Source organism: Callorhinchus milii, unplaced genomic scaffold (genome assembly GCF_018977255.1).
Source record: "Callorhinchus milii isolate IMCB2004 unplaced genomic scaffold, IMCB_Cmil_1.0 Scaffold5, whole genome shotgun sequence".
NCBI classification, from domain to species: domain Eukaryota; kingdom Metazoa; phylum Chordata; class Chondrichthyes; order Chimaeriformes; family Callorhinchidae; genus Callorhinchus; species Callorhinchus milii.
The window spans coordinates 2,260,073-2,283,308 of NW_024704746.1; the positions used below are offsets into that span (position 1 = coordinate 2,260,073).

The following is a 23,236-nucleotide window of genomic DNA, read 5'->3' on the forward strand; positions in this document are numbered from 1 at the left end:
TTATTTTTTTTTAAACCCAAGACAATAGACTAGTCACAAAGGTGCAAAAACACAGAAAGGATTTCACATCTCTTAAGTGGTTCCTCAGCTTTACAAGTCCTAAATGGGTTTAAATCCTTTACGTGCTGCATTGTGCTTGAGATTAATCAGGCACTTAAGGAAATGGATTTATAGTAGATTCCTGGGTATTTTATTATTAATAATAAATTATGATTTATTATTTTTTATAATTGTGTGAACAATAATACTTTATATTGAACTATCATTTATTAATATTATTAGTGATGATAAAATCTATTAACGCTTATTATGTCAAAATGTCTCAAACTTTCAAGTGCTGGACTTCTAGGCAAATGTAGCAGTGGATGTGTCAAACATAGCAGCGAATTTGCAAAAAGATGCCACAAACAACCATGGTGCAAATAATCAGTTTTTTCTTTTTCTCATACAGTGAATGGGATTTTTTTTAAAGTGCAGGCAGACAAAACCTCGATTTAATCAAGGATTCAACTGAAAGACATCACCACCAATAATGCATGCTGTATTACTGAGCACTGGACTGACTACAAGGTCAAAGTTCCACCAGGAGTTTCCATCCCATCACTATACTTGAGACTACCCAAACTCAGTTGGGTTTGTGCAATCTTAAAGCATGGTGATAGGTTTCTGTATATGTCAGACAGCTGGCTGGCCAACCAAAATCTATGGGATATGAACCCACCACCTTCTGACCCTTCATGTAGGGTAACGTGCAGGAACGTTCCAAAGGCGATCGCTACCACTGCACCAATCTGCCAGAGTGTAAGAGAAGGGTTAGTGTATTTACTGATGTCTTCTCTCTCTCTTGTGACTAGGGCTCTCTGTCTCCTCGTCCTCCTGAACCTCTCCGCTGCTGCTGGTTTGACACAGTCGATCATGCCATCCTCCTCCACCGCCTCTCCTCCCTCATCCACCTTAATGGGGCCGCACTTGCATAGTTTGAGTCCTATTTAACCCACCGCAGCACTTTACCTCAGCCAATGGTTTTTCCTTTCGCTCTCGGCCGGTCAACTGCGGGGTACCCCAAGGCTCCATCCTTTGCCCCTCCTCTTCCTTCGCGACATGCTCCCTCTCAGTGATGTCACCCACAGACACAGGGTCAACTTTCACATGTATGCGCATGACATAAATCTACTTCCCTTCCTCCAGCTGCAACTCCCAATCCATTGATGTTCTATCAGCTTGTCTGACATCCAACAAGGCCTGGATGAGCGCAAACTTCCTGCAGCTGATCTTTGACAAGATGGAAGCCATATTCTTTGGCTCCCATCGACATCTTCTCACTGCGGTTCAGACCTCCTCACCCTACCCGATCTCTCACTAAGACTTACTGAACCCGTGCATAACTTGGGCTTCAGGTTCGACCCCAGCTATCCTTCATACCTCACATCCGATCCGTGGCCAGGATCACTTTCCTCCACCTCAGTCACATTGCCCGCCTCCTCACTCCAAAAGCTGCCGAAACCCTCATCCAGGCCTTCGTCAACTCCCGCCTCGACTGTTCGTTGGTCTCCCCTGCTCCACTATTCACAAGATTCAACTAATTCAAAACTTCACCGACCACATTCTCACCTGCACTAAACTCCGTACCTCTATTAACCCAGTTCTTGACAAACTTCAGTGGCTGCCTGGCACATAGTGGATCGATTTCAAGATACTCACTCTTATATTTAGGTCTTTTCACACCTACCACCCACTGCCTCCGCTCGACTGGCTCCAGCCTCCTCCTTGTCCCCCGGACCCTCCGCCCCACCATCAGCAGCCGTGCTTTTAGCCACTACGCCCTGAAGCTATGGAACTCTCTCCCTTAATCCCTTCGCCTTGCCCCTTCTCTCCCCATTTTCAGGTTGCGCTTGCAGACCTTCATTTTCGACTGTGCCTACAGTCACCTTCCCCCTCCCCCCGGCTCATCATCGGGCTTCACCACTATTAAGCGCTCTGAGACGCCGCTTGGAGTGAAGGCCGCTTTATAAATGCAAGTTGTTGTTGCAGAAATTCCCTTTCCCTGCATTAATTACATAGAATACACAGTCAATCCACTTTACAATATATTCCGTGAAACTCTTTGGGACATCTCAACTACGTGATAAGGTGCTATATCAATTGCAAGGTTTATTATTATTACATTATTATTATGGTATTCAAGGTAACATGGACTAGACACTAATCCCCTGCTCCTATTCATATTTAGAGAGATGTAAACTTGTCTCTTTTCTCCCAAGTCCAAAGGAAATGGAGTTTCAGGCGTTTAACTATAGATTATTATTTTACATGAAAAGTAAATAAATCCAGCAGCTAGAAAATGTGTAATAAGATTCACGGCTTTAATGAACGGCCCGCTTTCTGCTCTGTGTCAATTTGATCACCAACTAAAATCCCCTGTGTGCCATGCCAATTTCACTCCTCTAAAAGTTGATTTAATTATCAAATACGATACTGAAGAAAAATAGCTTATACCTTGTTTAAAAAAGGCTCACTTGGAATTAACAACAATCCCTGGATTTGATATATAACACTCACTCGATGGTTATTTGCGGGATATACTATGCACGTTTCACCCACAAAGTACATTTTACAGCATATCCTGTGAAGCGCTTTGAGACGTGATAATGATAATAATCCTTGCATTTGATAAAGCGCTTTATCACATCTTCAAGACATCTCAAACCGCTTCACAAAATACACTGTAAAGTGAATTGCCTGTATATTTTGTGGGTGAAACGCAGCAGCCAATTGGGCACAGCAGCATTCCACAAACAGTCGTGGATTGAGTGACCACATTTTTTTTGAAGGAATTATTATCCTTTTATCTATTATCCACACCTATTATGCATAAGGTGCTATATCAAATGCAAGGACTATTATTAATATACTGAAACATTTCAAAGCACTTCACAGGGAATTGCTTACAAGTTCAGTAAATATATATTTGCCAGAAAATACTCATAACATTATAATAATAATCCTCGCATTTGATATAGCGCTTTTCACGTCGGGAGGACGTCCCAAAGCGCTTCACAGAACACACTGTAAAGTGAATTGACTGTATATTTGTGGGCGAACGCGCACAGCAATGTCCCACAAACAGTCGTGGATTGAAAATGACCAATTTATTATTGTTTTTGGTTTTGGAGGGATTATTATTAGGCTCTGTGTGGAGTAAGGAAACTTGCCCAAGATTTCGCCCTCTGCATGGAATTGAACTCAGATCTCTCGCTTGCAAAGCAAGTGCTCTAACCACTGAGCTACAGGACTCCACGATTGTCCCACAAACAGTTATGAATTGGATAACCAACGTAATTGGGGGACTGTTAGTCAGGAAACTGGGAGAAATTTCCTTCTCTTTTCCAATAGTGTCACACGAGCTTTAATATCTGCCTGAACAGGCAGACAGGACCTCAGTTTAACATCTCATTTGACATAATTGTTGCATAATTAGCACATACTGCATTTTTTCACCTCCTCTGGTTTTAAAATGAACATAGATGAACAGGTTTTCATCCATAAACTGAAATATTTATTTTGTAAGTACAGTATTGTGTGTCCAGATTATCTGTACAATGCTTTGCGATGTTTTGACGTGACAGGCAAGGGTTATTATTAATGACAGAAACTTAGAGTGCAAAAGGAGGCCATACAGCCAGTCAAATCTGTACCGGCTTTCAGAACAAGCGGTAATTTCAATCCCACTCTCCTGCCATATCTTGTTCAAGCCTTACTAAACACAAAACAGCCAAGCACTCTGCTCACCCAGTCCTCTGCCCACAGGAAAAAAATACGTCTGTAATAGATATACTAATGATTCTTGCATTTCATACAGCGCCTTATCCCACAAATACCTTGGGACGTCCTTCTGACATGAAAGGCGCTATTCAAATGTAATTGTGTATTGTATTATCATGTTGTCGAGACATCTCAAAGCGCTTCACAGAATATACTGTACAGTGAATTGACTGTATATTTTGTGAGCAAAATGTTATTAACATGAAACGCTTCTCATGTACTTCATTCAATCCCTTAAACTTCATTGACTTCCCATTACTAACCATGTTACTGATATCTGCACTTGCTTTATGTTTGTAAGGTCAGGAAGCTCAAGCTGTAGAAAGCAAATATTTCACATGTGGGTCTCAATGCCTTGTTAGTTGGTATCATTACCAGATGAAGGAAAGCAAACATTACAGAGCACCGAAGAACAAAAAAAACGATCCCAAATCCAAGCATGCATTTGACAAAGATTTACAAGTCATATGTCAGCTTAAAAGATATAATATATCATTTGTGGTAGGGCAGCAATTAACTCCGCACAATAAATGTAAACATGCCATTACATTTTCTAATTATTACACAGTTTTCTTAGGCTGCTGGTGCATTTAAACAAAACTAATAGCTATCATTACATTTATGAACACATTTGGAAGAAAAGTGTTGTTTCAGTCGACACTGGTCTCAATAATTAATGGGAACCGGAGTGAAATGCAAACTGACCCAAACTGGCGTGGGAAAAAATGGCATTTTATGAATGGGACAAAATTACTTGCGGGCCAAATTGCCTTTTCTGTTCTGTAAAATTCTATGATTCCACCTGCTCAGGTGGACATTAAAGATTCCATGTTACTTTTGAAAAAACAGGAACTTTGTACTCAGATAACGCCTTTCATTTCGGGTAAAATCTCAAAATCTTAAGAAAGAAAGAATGGAAACCTCTGTATATTTGAAAAGAGGAGGGAGTTTCTCCCGGTGCCTGTGCGAAAATCCATCCATATAAATTGAACATCCACTTCATGCCTGTTGGCAGGACAGCACTGCAGGCAAATTGGCTATGTGTTCGCCTACAAATACACAGCCACAGCATCAATATACTTGTAAAACACTTTGCACAAACTGACTGCCACATTTCACCCACAAAATACATTTTACAGTGCTTTGAGATGTCTCAACAACGTGATAAGGTGCTATATCAAATGTAATGATTATTATTAATATAACACTGAAACGTTTCAAAGCACTTTACAGGGAATTACTGAAAAGTTCAGTAAATATATATTTGTGAGCGATATCAAAGGGACAATATTAGGGTTATTCTTTAATTGCTTTTTCAAAAGGAGGTAGACCTTGCTAAAGAGACGGGGAGGGGGGAAAATACCTGAGAAACACTTTTGAACGCAACTAGTCTGTAATGATATCAGGGTGAAGATAGCAAAGAAAAGGCTTACTTCTTTCAACCACATGAGTTTGGGCGGCTGCATTTCAGGGGACATCACTCCGCCCACATATTTCAGCACGCTGTATTTTACTTGATTTATTCGGCTGACTTGATCAACAGCTCTGTGATCCATCCACATGATGATGTTCCTGCTGTTCACTCCTGCATCAAAAAGACACAAAAAAGTCAGCAAAACGATAGCCCCTCTATTTTTTTTACCCTCCTATCTCTCAGTAAAGTCATCCCCAACAAAAATAAATCGAGGAATAGAAGTTGTACTTCAGCACATATTGCTGTATGTAGCAGCGATGCTTCATCCTAAAATCATTTTATCCATCGCTTTAAAAAAGACGAACTCAACACCTCGCTTGGATCCTAAACCTGATGGGAGCAAATCTATATCCTTCACCGTAAATGCAATGTTTTTAGGAGGCAGAAAATTGTTTGTATTAAAAATGTATAAAACGGCAAAATACTTTGCAATGTGCTTTCTTAATCCACGACTGTTTGTGGGACGCTGCTGTGCACAATTGGCTGCCTTGTTTCTCCCACAAAATACACAGTCAATTCACTTTACAGTATATTCTGTGAAGCGCTTTGAGATGTCTCAACGCCATGATTATAATGACATGATGCAAAGATTATTATTATTAAAAAAGATGATAAGTAAACTGGAGGTTTCTTTTTCCCTTAATGTATGTTTGGGAGTTAAATCGATGATATGTTCACAATATTCTATGTTCTGACCAGATTTAATGGGTGGGACTCAAATTGAACCTTAATCCAAAATTAAGTCGTTAAAAGTATTAAACCTGTCTGTCTTATTGGCCAACATTTTACTTCCATCTGCTGGGACTCACTTAAACCATACGCATATAAATGTTATATTCCTAAAATAAACAGAAGCAGAAGTTTTTAACGGCCTGGCAAGAATCCCGGATCGAAGCAAGAGTTTTTTTTGTGTTCAATGTTTGTGCAGCAACGAGCTGGAAATACACCGCAACGGTAGAATCCATCAGGAAAATTGCTGTGAACGCAAGACGATTAATTTTAGGCCATTAATCACACACGTAATATCGCGTCTTAGTTCATTTGTATTTTACAGAGTAGAGTTACAATTAAAATGGAATTATTTCTGTTAGGACACTTAGCCAATTTTTTCCCAATATAAGACTGGGTGGTGCCTGGGTTTATCCTGAGGCGTGGGTTCAAATCCCACCCAGAGTAATTGGATGAATGTCTCCTCTTAATGCTGACTGTGACAATGCTACAGAAAATGAGTTTGAGCTTGTTTCATTCCAGTTACCAGTGGGCCTCCTGGATGGCACTCAGCTACCATTAAATACAATACACAGTCACTGTTCACATACAACATAAACAGTCAATCCAATTTCAACGTATTCTGTGAAGCGCTGTGAGACATCTCAATAATGTGATGAAGCAATGTATCAAATGCAAGGATTATTATTATTATTATTAATCCAGCACAAGGAAGTCTTCTCTCAGTGTCCTGGCCAACAATCGCCAAGTAAAAATTGGTCATTCACTTCATGGCTGTTTGTGTTGGCTGCCACGTTCATCCCAAAAAATAGTCACTTTAAAGTATTTTACAGTAAAATCCCGTGAAGCACTTAGAGATTTTGATGATGTGCTAAGGTGGTATAACAAATGTAAGGATTGTTATCATTATTAACCCTAATGGAGAAGGGGGCAGTTAATGTGGGGAAATGGAAATCTTTTCACAATGTTTCAGTAAGGGACATTTTCTGAGCATGGTGCTACAACAACAACTTGCATTCACAGCGCATGACAAAGCACAACACTGAGGATGGAGGTGTACTTGAATTCAACGTAGTTGAATCAATAATAATCCTTACATTTGATATAGTGCCTTTTATAGTTGGAGGACGTCTTAAAGCGCTTCACAGGATTACTGTCGAGTGCACCGATTTTGTATTCTGTATGCAACAGCCAATTCAAATACGTCAACATCCCACAAGCAGCCATGAAAAGAAAGACCCATTTGGCCAGGGAGCATTAATAGACGTACCTTCATCGTTCACTGCTAGAGGTTCAAAGTGATCATCCAGGACAACAAGAGAACAGGTAGCATCAAAACCAAGACCTTGGATAGAATTTATATTGACATTTTCAACTACTTTCTGCAAAACAAAGGAAACAATGGGTGGATGTATGTATCCTGATGACTCCATTTTCCCTTTCTTACTTAGGAAAACTGATTAATACCGCAAAATTTACCCCCTAGGTTGCAAAGGGCGATGGAAAATTGCGTTACCAGTTCATACAATACTAGAATCAGATATTACAACACATTCGGCCCATCGTTACTGATATGCGGCATTATAACAATTCTACAATTTACTTGCATTTGATTTCGTGCCTATAACATCAAAATGTCTCAAACCTCTTCACAAGGAATAGGGGTCAAGTATAGTGACTGTGTATTTGTTGGCAAATGTGGTAATCAATTTGCACACAGGATGATCCAATGACCAACCAAGAAGTGAATGATCAATTTATCTGAAGTACTGTATTCTACACTAATCCCATATATACTCTTTCACCCTATATATCTTGAAAAACTTTATCTATACAATCATGGAGATAAGACATAGGAACAGGAGTAGACCATTCAGCCCTCGGGCCTGTTCCGCCATTCTATTAGATCATGGTTGAATTGTACCTCGAGCTGCCTTTGCCCCATATTCCTTAATACTCTGACCTAACAGAAATCTACCCACCTCAATTTTAAAATTGTGAATGGATCCATCATCCACAGCCTTTTGGGAGTAGAGAGTTCCAGTTTTCCACTACCCTTTGTGTGAAAAAAATGCTTCCTGATTTCACACCTATATGGCCTAGCACTAATTTTAAGATTATGCCCCCCTTGTTCTGGATTCCCCCCCACCAGAGGAAATAGTTTCTATGTAGCTACCCTATCGTAATTCCCATTCAAATTAGTGAAGTGTTTAATTTTACTGTCTGGCTTGGGCTCCTGGCCTCTATTTATTGCCCGACTTGTGGCTCTGGGACCAGTAGAAATGTTCTCCTCTCCACCCGCACTCTCCAATCTAAAAGATGGATAAACAACCTGCTCCCAGACCCTGCCAACTGCTGCAAGGGGACTGAGATTGGCTCTTCCTTCAATGACTAGGATATGTTCAGGATCCGAGTGGGAGAATGTGGGATATACTGTCTGAGAAGACTGAAAATGCAAAATGTACTGAGATGTTCTTCTTGAACATCTGACCAAGCTTAGAATATTCCCTGTTTCCATTCAGCCACAAAAAACAGTCACTGCACTTTACAGTATATCCTTTGAAGTACTTTGGAACATCCTCCAGACATAAAAGACGCCAATCCAAATATAAGGATTATTATTACTACTAAGCAGTACCTTCTAAATCTCGTATAACCCCAGCTAGTAAAGATAAGTAACCCAGAGTCAACAAAAATCCTGATTTAAATCTGCAAATCACAGGGTAACCAGGAACCAAAATGACTCATAAATGTTGGCAAAATATCTATTTCTTGCTACATTTTTGTTAAAAGCAGTGTTAAAGGGAGAAGACGAAACACAGATATACTTTAGCCGAGCATAAATCAGCAACCTCGTTAAAAGACAGATGTACAATCGAGGGATCCGTTCTGCTTTACAGCATGAGAAACATTGGTCACCAATCTTGGCATCAACATTGGCATTGCCATAGAGCGGGAGCCATTTTACAGCATAAACAGCTTACTTACTCTTGGCCGCAGGGACTATTTCTGGCCGTCAAAAATAAAACTTAAGTATAATGTAAACGTGCAGGACAGGAAAAGACAGAGGCGGTTCCAGCAATCTTCTCATCTAAATGACTATTTGTTCACTGTTGTTTCTCCTTTTCCCCCGACCACAACCGAGTTGTCTGCCAGTTGCCTTATCATCCAGTTGATTCAGAACAAAGGTCATTATAGCTTGAAAGAGAGCCCTCGTGCCAGGAAGCTTTGGCTTTGGAAAGTGGGAGTGGTGGTGGGAGAGGGACGGGAACGTATGCCAGATACAGTAGTTATGAAGCATTAGGGAGACAGAAGGTGGAAGCAGAAAGTGTTTGTTTCAAGAACAAATCAAATAGATTTCTGCTAGAAAATAATATCTGGGGAAACAGTATCTGGGGGCACAACATGTTAAGCAACTGCCAGGATGGTGGAAAGTGAACTAGTTGGACCTTGTTCTAATTCCGCCTGGCAAACTCTTATGTTCTTATGAACGAGAAAAGCTCATGAGATCAAGACTGATTTTTCACTTTTTTAATATATTTAGGTGATAGAGCAAACGCAAGCTGTTGCGTTTACTACATAGAATCGTTAGAAAGCTTCCACTTGATAGAAACGTGAGTGGCAGGCCAGTCGAGTGCTGTTGTTGAATGAATGAAGGGTGACGCAAGCACAGCCTGGTACACAAGCAGTTGTTTTGGTCAATGCCGTCACGTAAGCCGCGAAGCGCCAACTGTTAATCGTACCTTCGAGACGGTGCAGCAGGCCGCCCAGATATCAGCCGAGGACTGCTCATAGTGTTCGGGGTGGGGTTCCCAGATGTGGATGGGCTCCTCGGCCTGTGCCAGCACCGAGCCGTCCTGGGCCACCAGAGCTGCCCTCACACTGGCCGTCCCCACGTCCAGCCCCATGTAGCAACGTCTCCCCTGCGCCATGTTCCCCTCCATCTATCGTAGGTAGAGATCAGTAATAATAATAATCCTTGCAATTGATATAGCAGCTTGTCACGTTGTGGAGACATAGAAACATAAGTAGGTCATTTAGCCCCTTGAGCCTGTTCCACCATTCTATAACATCATGGCTGAACTTCAATTACCCACCCTAGCCCCGTATCCCTTGATACCCTGACATCTCAAAGCACTTCACAGAATATATTGCAAAGTGAATTGACTGCATATTTTGTGAACGAAACGCGGTAGCCAATTGTGCACAGCAGTGTCCCACAAATAGTCATGGACTGAGTGACCACTTTTTTTTGAGGGGATAATTATCCCCAGAAAGAAATCCGCCAATCGACTAACAACTGGGTCCCTACTTACTGCTAGGGAAACAGCGGCATGTGGAGTTTCGCCCTGCCCAGGAATCAGTGGACATGATGTTTTATGTCTCGCTTGCGAGACTAGTACTCCAACCAATGGTTTATAAGACTAAAAGAGCAGTAACAGGATCAGGAGCACAAAAGGTGTAAGTTAGGAAGAGTTTTGTTTTCATTCACAGTAAGGATTGATTTCACTATGAGATGACCTTGAAGCAGAGTTGATTAAGAGCATTTGAAAGAGAATTAGATACGGGCATGTGGTGCACAGGAGGGTGTTAGAGGGTACAGGGCTTAGGGTACTTAGGCTTCATAGAAGAGCAAATGCTGACACTAATACAGGATTTCGAATAGCCTCCTACTGCGTTGTAGATTTCTACATATGTATATAAATGCAAGTTGTTGTCGGGTTTATATAGGGTCCGAAAAACTGATTGTCCAGTGCCCTGGGACGTCCTCCCGACGTGAAAGGCGCTATACAAACGTAATTTTGTTGTTGTTTGGTTCAAATGGAGGAACCTCAATTGGGAATCATGTAAATGTGAAGAATGCCTGGAAATTCATGAGCAAGTTTAATATATTATTTAAATATAAATTGATATGATTTTTCTGTGTATGATGAAGGTTCCTAAAAGGGCAGAACTTGCTTTAGTGGATCAGTGGTTCCATGTCTTCTGACTCATACAGGGCTGGCTGCAATCTCCAAAGAGACAAAGCAAGCTGAAACACTGACCGAAGCAGTGAATTTGATGTTTTATGTCCTACAACCTGATAATAAGACCAAAATATGATATATTTAAAATGTTATTTCAATAAAAATGTTTCTTTTTATAGATAGGAAAATGTGGTGCCAGAGACAAACAGCACTACTATCCACAACTTGCACTTACATGTAGGATAACATTGGGAATCACTTTGCAAGCATGGTGTAGAACATCATGGGTAGAAGGGGATAGGAGGGAAGTTCCTGAGGGCACAGCCAAAGAGGTAAGTTTTGATAAGAGGTTTGGAGGAAAAGGGAGGGAGGGAGAGAGGGAGAGAGGGAGGGAGGGAGAGAGAACAATATTTGTTAGGTCAAAGTATTAAGGGATGTGGGGCAAGGGCGGGTAACTGGACTTGAGGTACAGATCAGCCATTACCTTATAAAATGGCGGAACAGGCTCGAGATGCTGAATAGCCTACTAATGTTTCTATGTTTTTATGACAGAGCAAGATTTGGGGAAGAGAATTTCAGAGGGCAGGTGTAAAATGGCTGAAAGTTTAGTCATCAGCCGTGATGTGAAGCAGGGGGAATGGGCAGCAGAGTGAGGCTGAAACAGGTTGCAGTGGTACAGTGAGGCAAGGACATGAATGGATTTGAAGCTCAGAACAAGTATCTTGAAGTTCCTAAAAGTATCTTCTAGGAGTCCTGTAGCTCAGTGGGTAGAGCACTCATCTCGCAAGCGAGAGACCTGGGTTTGATTCCCAGCAGGGCAAAACCTTGTGCAAGTTTCCTTACTCCACACGTCTGATAATAATCCATCAAGAAAAAAANTAAAATTGGTCACTTCAATCCACGCCTGTTTGTGGGACGCTGCTGTGCACAATTGGCTGCCGTGTTTTGCCCACAAATATAGTCAATTTATTTTAAAGTATATACTGTGAATCATTTTGAGACATCTCTGAGACATGGAAAGCTCTATAGCAAATGCAAGGATTTTTATTATTATTATTATTATTTGTTATATGAAGTTAGTGGGCTGCGGACCAGGGAGCCTTATCACAGAGAAAGGAAAAATCCTCTTTTTACCTTTAGCAACCTGCTTCCTTCCCGACCACCGGTAGAGAGTGCAACGTCCGTTTAATAATCCTACAAACCCAAGAGAAAATCAGTCAACGGAGTCCTCAAGCAACGTGGGTACCTCCAAACCAAGTGATTCTAGATTTCCACAGTTGAAAACATGTCATGTGTGGTGTAAATAAATATTTGACTTGGAACACTGGTATTGACCCTTAACTGGACATGAATTGCAGGCACCTGCCCCTACCAGCAATTTCTCGCCCCAAATGTTACATGTTGTCAATAACCTTACAGAGAACCCAATAAACACCTTACTTTTTAAGCACAATTGCCTATTTAAAATTATTAATGATAATAATCTTTACATTTCACGTAGTGCCTTTCACGTCAGGAGGACGTCTCAAGACGCTTCACAGTATATAGTCTGTAATGACTATTTGTAGGCAAAAACGGTGGTTAATTTGCGCACTGCAAAATCTAACAAATCGCCTCCTGTTCCTCAGTAAAGAATTGGCAACTTCAGGAAAGGAAGGAAAAATAGTATAAAATTAGAAAGAGCAAACCCTACAACACTGATATTTTAGTTCCATGGAGTCGGGATCACTAATCAAGAACGTTCAGAAACTCTTTGAGCCAACTCTCTACCCATAGATGGCAGAGGAGCACTGCTTTTTTTATTACCTTTATTAGTACATTATTAGTATGTGCGATCCACCCAGTCGCACATTCATGGTAAGTAACATCAACAACAAATTGCATTTATATAGTGGCTTTCACGTTGAAAGGATATCCCAAGGTCTGAACAGTTAGGGGTTTGCATCGCTTGAGAAAACTTCCAAAAGAATTATCCCCTGGGTTTTCTCCATTCCGAGCAAACCACTTGCCAAGGTTAAATGGATGGAGGACTTGGTATGAGGGATAAAAGGTTGTTCTGCATGCACAAGTCAAGGATGATGGGCCCACGGGTGTTACTAAGAGAGCGACTGGGTGGATCACACACTCCCTCGTGTACTAATAAGGGTAATAAAAAGCAGTAAGCAGGTTACATCTTAAGCTTCAAGTTAAAACCAGTGTGCCCTACCCTAACCTAAATGTTCCTGGCACATTCACGCATAGGTCTTTCCCTGTAGTTCCATGCACTCTTTCTTCTTGGACCATGGGGTAATCAAATCAAAGCTATTATAAAAATAATAATAATCCTTGCATTTGATATAGCGCTTTTCATGTCTTCTAGATGTCCCAAAGCGCTTCACAGAATATACTGTTAAGTGAATAGACTATATTTGTGGGAGAAACGCGGCAGCCAATTGCGCACAGCAGTGTCCCAAAACAGTGGTGGGTTGAAGGACCAATTTTATTATTGTTTTTTTTCTTGAGGGATTATCATTAGGTGTGTGGAGCAAGAAAACATGCCTAAGATTTCGCCCCGCCAGGAATTATGAGGCAAGAAAGAATACTTTCCACTAATCAGAAGAAAACGGGTTGATAACAACAACAATTTACATTTATATAGCACCCTTCACGTCAGGCCTCTGAGCGCTTTACAGAGACTGAGTTGGACTGGAATGTATCTCGCCATGGTGCATTTTCCGCCATTTTCATGTAAGACTGCTCTACAGCAACATTGAGAACACATATTAAGAGAAGTGAACGGCTGCCAGACCACAGTTCAGGTTGTGGCCTTGCACTGTGGAAGAGCTTAGGCATGGAGTGACTTGATTTTGGTGGTAAATACAACAGACATCTGCCAATATTTCCTGTCGTCTCCCAGTTTGGAAATCATCCAGTGAGAGAGCCCCTGGAGCTCCTTACCAAACCTTATTCACTTCAAGTAAAAATCATTGATTAAAAAAAACTACATTTTTACACTCCTTTTTATTAGCAAGTGATGTGGATTTCAATATTTGATTTCTAGCATTGGCTGCTACAGAATTACAACACAGAAAAAGGCCAATGGTGTCATTGATCCTGTTTGTTACTTCACCCACACGTGAGAAATAAAACTTCTGAGTAAACTTTCCCCCTTACTCACCCTGGGCAGTTTACTGGATAGAGAGTGAGCAGCCTTTTGATCAGCATTAAGGTGATCTGTGTAGGGACCACCCAAACTCTCACCAAATGTGTATGAAACAACTATCGCCCATAAATAGTGAACAGTCAATTCACTTTACAGTATATTCTGTGAAGCGCTTTGAGACGTGCAAGGATTATTAACGATTATATACATTGCAAAAGTTTTGGGGCATTTCCCCATCGAGTTAAAAAGTCCAGTTTCACGCAGAAAGCATGAAATCAAGCTCTATTTACTATGAACGAGCATGATGCTGCAATGGGTTTGTTATTGCTCCCTCCTACCTCTCAGACCTGCTATCCCCTTATCAACTCATCTGCTTCCTCTGTCAGCAGGCTCTGCCTGCTCCATGTCCCCCATCCAGTCCAGCCCACCCTCAGCGGTCGGGCCTTCAGCCTCTATGTCCCCACCTTCTGGAACTCCATCCCATATTCTCTTCGCCTCGCTCCCTCCCTCGCCTCCTTCAAGGTATGCCTCAAGACCCTCTTCTCCAACTTGGCCACCCTCCTACTCTCTCTGCCCTCCACCCTTCCTGATGCCAATCCATCCCCGCCATCCACTCGGGTCCTAATCCCTGACTTTTCAGCACCTTGGGACGTCCTCCCGACGTGAAAGGTGCTTTACAAATGTAATTTTCTATTGTATTGTGAAAGGGGAAGATCTCCAATCAGACCTCTCATGATTGTCTCATCATCCCTTGGTGAGAATGGGCTCCCAATATTTCATCACGTGCACCATCAAAGGGCACTTTTAAACCTGCCTTAAGATCTATATTTTCGACCGCGCTCCTCTAGTGGCCTTCCCCTCACCCCAGCTCAGGCTTCCAGTCGGCTCTGTGAACTGATGTGATGTCCTCCCAATATGAAAGGTGCTATATAAAGGTAAAGTTGTAGTCAAGTGTGTCGTTGCATAAATATGGTCCAGTGTTGCTCCGAGACCTCATGGATGCTGCATTTGGCTGCAGTTTGAAAACTGACTATTAAAGTTGGGCTGCCTGGTCTGTGGGCAATCTCCACCCACAATACAGGATAGCAATTAATGTCATTAAGTGTATTTTTGTTGTTGTTTTGGGCTTGTCTCTCATTTATTCCTCATCTTCCTTCTGAACTATTTAGCTCTTGTTTTGTGTTTATCCCGGATAAGTTTTTCAAGCACTTATTTTGAAAAGGTATTAATTATTATAGCTACACTACTAATTTAAAACGAGCCAAACTTTAAACGTAGGGTCTAGTAGTATTTTGGATGGTTAGCTGGCGTGTCATAAATGATACAAGGGTAAAAACTTTACTCCAGATAGTACCAAAATAACATCCAGGTTGATACTTTAAAGAAAAGGAACATCTTAAAAGACAGTGTACCATGATTGCAAACAAGACGGAGAATAACAACTCAATTTAAAAAAAACAGGTCCATTCTTCATAATAAGGAGTCATCACCCACAAAATATACAGTTAATTCACTTTACTGTGAAGTGCTTTGAGACGTCTGGAAGAAGTTATAATGTGCTATATCAAATATTTATATCATTATTCTTATTATAGTATCACAATCCAGACAGCAAGAATGCGAAAGATATTTTTGTTAAAGTTAACAACTGCAATATCAGGGCAAGTGACTGATAGAACAAGGAAATGCCATATAAAGGGGTTTCAAAAAATGGATTAGGTTCTGGAAATTAAAAACAGACCAGAATATTATAGATGATAAGACAGATGTGTCAAAGAAAACTTTTAGGAAGTTGGCTTCCTCGGCTGGATGTACCAATGGTCTATTCCTGCCTGAAACTGTTACTGCTGCTTGTTACATACTGTTCTGTGCACTCCCATCTAGTGATTTGGGTTAAGTTTAGCCAGTTATATCCCAGTGCAGTTATAAATGTCCTGCAATTTTTAAACGTGCAATTAAATATCCATGTATAAGGTCACAGTTGTAGTTTAAGCACTGATTTGGGTTTAACGTTACAGTAATAAAACTACTCCTGATGTTTCATCAGCTTTAGTACAGCAACATTATATTGGCTTTAGAAGCCACAAGCTGAACCTGCTAGCAGTTTAAGAGTTAAAATGTTATTTCATCCTATCTGCATTATATTCCCTTTTTAAAAAAACTTTTAAACGTATCTGTTTACTTGCAACTTTCTTACTGTTTCTCGACTCTTACTCTTCAACCTCATTAAAATCCTCCTCCTATTAAATATTTGTCGGATCCACTTCTAAAATCCGGGCGGCTTTAATTTCTCTTCGGCCTGTCTATTTGTATCAACCCTTCACCTGTCACTCACTTGAAATTTTATACCCTTCTCCTTCATTCTAGAACCAACCAATTTCAAGTGCCAGTACTCCAACCACCGGGATAGTCACAGCTGAGACGTGGGCTCTATTCATCACATGCCTGCCTGATATATGTTTGTTTGTCCCACTGCAAATCATCCACATGTTAACCTGCTTCCTTACTCTCAAGCCCACTAGTGCCCTTAAAAATAATCCTTGCATTTGATAGAGTTCTTAAAACGCTGAGACCCTCCTCAAAGCAAATTTTCGATGAAGTATATTTGTAGCTGAGCACAGCAGCCAATTTGCACATTGCAATAAACAGCTATGAAGTGAATGACCATTTCTTTTCTCTGGGGGAACTGTGGGCCAGGACGCCACAAGAAACTCCCTTCTCTTTTCAAATAACGTCTCAGCATGTATAGATGGTGTTTAAGATCTCTTCTGAAAGATAGCACCTCCGACCGTTCCAGCACTGAACAGAAATGTTATCCTAGACTGAGTGGGGCTTGAACCCACAACCATCCGACTCAGACGAGAACTCTACTAATTGAGCCAGACTGACAGTATCCCAGAACAGGTTCAAGTTGGATCAGCATTGCAGTTTTCATTTCAAACCTGCCCAGTATAGAGTCTTGTAGCTCAGTGGTGATAGCACTCGCCTTACAAACGAGACACCTGGGTTCAATCCCCGGCAGGTCAGGGCGAAACCTTGGGCAAGTTTCCTTACTCCACAGAGCCTAATAATAATCCCTCCAAACCAAAAAATAATTGGTCATTTTCAATCCACGACTGTTTGTGGGACATTGCTGTGCACAATTGGCTGCCGTGTTTCTCCTACAAAATATACAGTCAATTCACTTTACAGTGTGTTCTGTGAAGCGCTTTGGGACGTCCTCCCGACGTGAAAAGCGCTATATCAAATGCAAGTATTATTATTATATTATATTCATAGATTTATCTTTTCATTTAGCTTACTCATTTAGTTAACTTATTATTAAATATCTAAAAAAGTGTGCAGTTTCACAGCAACTTTTAAAAAAATATATATTATATGTATTATTCTTTCATTACACTTTCTAAATGATATATCCTGATTATTATTTCGGAGTCACAGCCACATTGAGGGTATTTTGCGATTTTTTTCTTCCTTCCTCCGTGCCCCCACCACCCTCCCGCCTGTAGAACATAACAACAATATACATTTATATAGCGCCCTTCACTCTGCGTGACGTCTTGAAGCGCTTAATCTGAGAGTGGCAGAATCTGACACACTGGGTTAACATAAGGACAAAAAAAAATTCACTTGGACTATTTGTGGATTCAATTGATGGCACTTTAAAAACATCAAATTTGTGTTTTTACAGATTTCTGGAAATACAAATAAATACCGTCTCCGGCTCCTCTCCCTCCAACAACTACAACAATAATAACAATCCTTGCCTTTGACACGGCACCTTATCACGTCTTCGAGACGTTTCAAAGCGCTTCACAGGATACACTGTAAAGCGTAGTGAAGTGCAGTGCATTTGTATTGCAATTCATTGCATTTGTACTCCTTACGTGTCCAATTGCGAATGTTTCTCTCCCACCCACCCACCCCCTCCTCCTGCCCCCCCCACCCCCTCCTCCTGCCCCCCCCCCCACCCCCTCCTCCTGCCCCCCCCCACCACCTCCACCCACCCCCTCCTCCTGCCCCCCCCCCTCCTCCTGCCCCCCCACCACCTCCACCTACCCCCTCCTCCTGCCCCCCCCCCCACCTCCACCCACCCCCATCCTCCTGCCCCCTCCCCCCTCCACTCCTGCCCCCTCCACCCACCCCCCACTCCCGCCCCCCTCCTCCTGCCGCCCAACCGTCTCCTGGCCCTGCCCCCCACCCCCCCTCCACCCTCTCCTGGCCCTGCCCCCCCTCCACCCTCTCCTGGCCCTTGCCCTGCCCCTCCACCCACCCTCTCCTGGCCCTGCCCCCCCCCCCACCCGCTCCTGGCCCTGCCCCCCACCCTCTCCTGGCCCTGCCCCCCCACCCTCTCCTGGCCCTGCCCCTCCCCCCCCACCCTCTCCTGGCCCTGCCCCCCCACCCTCTCCTGGCCCTGCCCCCCCACCCTCTCCTGGCCCTGCCCCTCCCCCCCACCCTCTCCTGGCCCTGCCCCCCCACCCTCTCCTGCCCTCCCCCCCCACCCTCTCCTGGCCCTGCCCCTCCCCCCCACCCTCTCCTGGCCCTGCCCCTCCCCCCACCCTCTCCTGGCCCTGCCCCTCCCCCCCACCCTCTCCTGGCCCTGCCCCCCCCACCCTCTCCTGGCCCTGCCCCTCCCCCCCACCCTCTCCTGGCCCTGCCCCTCCCCCCCCACCCTCTCCTGGCCCTGCCCCCCCACCCTCTCCTGGCCCTGCCCCTCCCCCCCCACCCTCTCCTGGCCCTGCCCTCCTGCGCGCCCCCACTGATGGCCGCGAGATATTCGTAGTTCCCTAACCCCCCCACCCAGTTGACCCCGGGCCGCGCCTGCGCACAAACAGACTACAACTCCCAGGATGCACCGCGAGCCACCGCCCACGTCACCGCCCACGCCGCCTCCGCCGTCGCCTTGGCGACCGAGCAAATGGCGGAGCCCAAGTGAGGGTCGCGATCGGCCCTCGGGAGCCGGCGGGATTGGGGGGTAAGGGCGGGAGGAGGAGCAGGTTGGGCGGTGTCGGAGTACGCAGAGGCTGCGCCCCAGTTGAGCGCGAATGGGGCGACACCATACGACGAGGTGGTGGTGATGGGGGGGTTCCCTGTCAGGTGGAGCGAGTGAGAGAGAGGGAGAGAAGGGGGGGAATGGCGGTCACATACCCGCCGCCAGCACCGTCTCCACAACGCTCTGCGGCTGCGCGCCGCGCGCTACGGCAAGCGGTCAGGTCAGGTGATCACCGGCGGAGGGAGAGGGGAGGAGGGTGTGTGGGGTCAGGGGAAGAGGGGGAGGTGGGGGGGGGAGGAAGAGGGAGGGGGAGGAGGAGGATGGAGGGGGAAGAGGAGGATGGGGAGGGGGGAGGAGGAGGATGGAGGGGGAAGAGGAGGATGGGGAGGGGGAGGAGGAGGATGGAGGGGGAAGAGGAGGATGGGGAGGGGGAGGAGGAGGATGGAGGGGGAAGAGGAGGATGGGGAGGGGGAGGAGGAGGATGGAGGGGGGGAAGAGGAGGATGGGGAGAGGGGAGGAGGAGGATGGAGGGGGGAAGAGGAGGATGGGGAGAGGGGAGGAGGAGGATGGAGGGGGGGAAGAGGAGGATGGGGAGGGGAGAGGAGGATGGATGAGGAAATTAGCTTCGCTACTTCATATAAAGTCTCCTTATGCCCCCCCCCGCGCGCCTCTGTTTAGCGGTAAGTCGGAACCCGATCGCTTTTCCGCGGATAATCCTTCAAAAAAAACCAATCACAATATTAAATCGGTCACTTCATTCCACAGCCGTTTGCGCGCGCGATCGGCTGCCGCGTTTCGCCCACGAAAATATGCCACCGGTCCCCTTCAACGGTGTATCCCGTGGAGCGCTCTGAGACGCCTCAAAAATGCGACGCGATGAGAGGCGCCGTATCCAATGCAAAGTTTACGAAATTATATTACTGTATGAAAGCGAAGAGTGCCAACATTACATCTGTTTCACTTGTCGCTGAATTTTCAAGCGAAAATGAAGATCACACCTCCAGGTCATTTAGCTGAAGTTGAGAGAAGTTTTCGTAACCGGCAATTACAATAGATTATTTCCCACCGAACCCCCCCCACCCCCCATCCCACTTATGGCAACAACAACAACAAGATTGTATTTATAGAGCGCCTTTCACGTCGGAAGGACGTCCCGAACGCTGGACAGTTGGGTCGGGATCCGAGCAGGGGGGGAAATGGTCAGGGTGAGGGAAGGGAGGGAGCGAGGAGGGGGGAAATGGTCAGGGGGAGGGAAGGGAGGGAGCGAGGAGGGGGGAAATGGTCAGGGGGCAAGGAGGGAGGGAGGGTGTGAGGAAGGGGGAAATGGTCAGGGTGAGGGGAGGGAAGGGAGGGAGCGAGGAGGGGGGAAATAGGGTGAGGGGAGGGAGGGAGCGCTTGCAGAAATTACATTTTGTTTCATTGGGGAAAGCAATTGGAAGAAAAAGTAGAGGGGAACAATTGTCTGCCACGTTTCGCCCACAAAATATCCAGTTAATTCACTTTTTGGTATGTTCTGTGAAGCGCTTTGACACGTCTCAGTGATGCGATGAGGCGCTGTATCAAATGTAAGGATTATTATCAAAGTAAAGTGGGAGTAGAGGCCACAATCCAGATGCTTGTGAGGTATGGGAGGGTCACGTCCGCTGTTTAAATCCAAATCCTGTGGCACTATTTGAAAAGAATAGCGTCCAGCCAATAATCCTCCAAATGAATTGGACATTATCTGTCTGGGAACTTGCTGCACACAAACTAGTTACTGCTGTTGTATTTTGGCTCCACAAAACACACTTGACAGCAATTACCTGTAAAACAGTTTTCGATGTTTTTCAATGTTTATCTAGGTAGGGTGATCATATATCCCTGATTTCTGGGGACAGTCCCAGGCTGAGGTATTCTATCCCTGGACAAACCCGTCTGGAATAAATTGTCTCCGACATACCCTTACATTACATTTCTCATGTTTGTTGATATCTGATGCACTACAAGATTCGTTGTATAAATGACTTTGTCAAAAAAAATTAAATCTCGTTTTAATGACCAGCTTCAAAATGATTTTCATTTACAGGAAAAGAAAAATCTGTATTATGTTTAATATGCCAGACTGTGTTTTGCATTTCTCTGTAAAAGAACACAAACATACCACTACCGATTTTTCTCGCAACGCTGAGCTAACACTTAAGTGAGTATGACCTTGCTCTGCAAGAAGGAACTTATGCATATCATACCATTAGACATAATCACAGCTTCAGGTCAATATTATTATGATGGACTGGACCACCGATTTTAACAAAAAAAATCAACAATTAAAAATTTGTGTGCAAAGACAAAGTGTGAAGCAATAATTACAAATGTTTTAGCTCCATGGGCAAATGATGAATTAATTGATGATTTGAAAGATGTCGAATGTGTGTCACTGTCAGTTTATGCATTGAATCACAAGCATGTAAAGTTGTTTCCTGTCTTCCTTGCTATTTTAAGGCTTATGATCACAAACAAACTCTTAGATTTTGATGAACTTAATGGAGACACCAGAACTTAATGCAGCTGAGATAATAAATGTTATTAATAAGTAGAATATCAAAGATAAGGTTATGGCATTCTCAGCAAGATAATATGAATACAAACTTTGGTGGCCTAAACAGACAAGGAAGACAAATTGTGCACACTCAAGACAAGCTTAAACAGAAGAGATAGGCCTTGGATACCCGTCTCACATCATGCTTGGCCGAACTGTGATAGATACAAGCCCTGTAGACGTTGAGAATATTGTATTGAAGATTTGTAGATTTTTCATGCATTCACTATTCGCTTGGAAAGGCTGAAACGTTGTGAATGTTTGGGATAAGAATATCGGAATATATTGGAACATAGTAATGTCAAATGGCTATCAATGTTACGCTTTACAGAGGATCCCTCAACTTTATGAGCAATTGAAGTCCTTAATTTTGTCAAAGGAAAAGAGCCTCATAGTTCTTTGAAAAATATTTGAAGACCCATGTACCGAACTCTGGCTCTCTTTAACTCATGCAAACTTGACACTTGTTCATGATAATCAGATCGCTTGAGTGAGAGAGGCAGAAGAGACAGCTGGTATGTTTAAACGATCTCAAAAAGAAGTGGACTACAAGATATGAAGAAGATATTGTGCTTATTTTACTGTTTTAGTGAGAAAATTACTTAAAGAACTAGAAGGGGTGTGGGTGGGGGGGTGCTCCTTCAAGATCAGTGATTGAACAGAGAGTAGTCCAGTTACGGCAGAAAAAATTAATACAGTTGTATATATTCAACCTTTGTTACGGTCACCTTCTCCCTCCCTCTGGCTTGGCCTCAGGCTTCACCACTGTTAAGTGCTCCGAGACTCTGCCCCACACTACATACATGCAAGTTTTTTTTAAACTGGCAGAACTGAACGTGTGTGTGTGTGTGTCTATAAGTAATGTTTCAATAGAGAGGGTGTTTTCTGTTATGAATGACTTGTGGACAGCTAGAAAAATCCACCGTGAGATCCATTCTCATTGTTAAAACAACCTTCAATTTACCCTGTCTTGAGTTCAGCCACAAATTGAGCAAGAACAATAACATTCCAAAGCAGACATAGTCCACTCATCAGAGAAACGCAGCCATTAATCCAAAAAGCTTCTCCAGTAACTGCCAGCGTCAGGAATTGTGGTGAACTCAATTTTATTTATGAGTGTTCCCCGGATTTGGTTTACCAAATATGGTCATCCTACCCTAAACAAACAAAGAGTTTACAAGCTGGATGGTGTCCAGTCTTGAGTCTTTTTGAGAAATAATAATAATAATAATAATCCTTGCATTTGATATAGCGCTTTTCACGTCGGGAGGACGTCCCAAAGCGCTTCACAGAACACACTGTAAAGTGAATTGACTGTAAGACCATTTTTTAACCCTCCTACCCCTACCCTCCCTGCCCTCCACCCCTCTTGATCCTAGACCCGAGCTTGGGTCCAAATGCCTGACTGTCCAGTACCTTGGGAAGACCTCCCGACGTGAAAGACGCTTTGAAAATGTAATTTATTGTTTAAATTGACACTTGCATCTAATAGTCCTATTTTTTTTCTTTGAGGTTCCACGAGGCTTTTTTAAAA

General features: G+C 43.5%; 1 protein-coding gene across 2 annotated transcripts in view; it reads right to left on the reverse strand.

Annotated features, from left to right (window-relative positions):
- fggy (FGGY carbohydrate kinase domain containing) overlaps positions 1–19,314 on the reverse strand; it is a 104,454-nt gene extending 85,140 nt beyond the window's left edge. For both annotated transcript variants that reach the window (XM_007903693.2, XM_007903692.2), the window contains exons 1-5: positions 19,283–19,314; positions 12,127–12,186; positions 9,769–9,969; positions 7,296–7,407; positions 5,256–5,407 (exon numbers count right to left, since the gene is read on the reverse strand). In XM_007903693.2, the coding sequence (XP_007901884.2) occupies positions 5,256–5,407; positions 7,296–7,407; positions 9,769–9,969 (465 nt within the window). In that variant the 5' untranslated portion in view covers positions 12,127–12,186; positions 19,283–19,314. The remainder of the gene's footprint in view (positions 1–5,255; positions 5,408–7,295; positions 7,408–9,768; positions 9,970–12,126; positions 12,187–19,282) is intronic.
- Between the last annotated feature and the right edge of the window lie 3,922 nt (positions 19,315–23,236).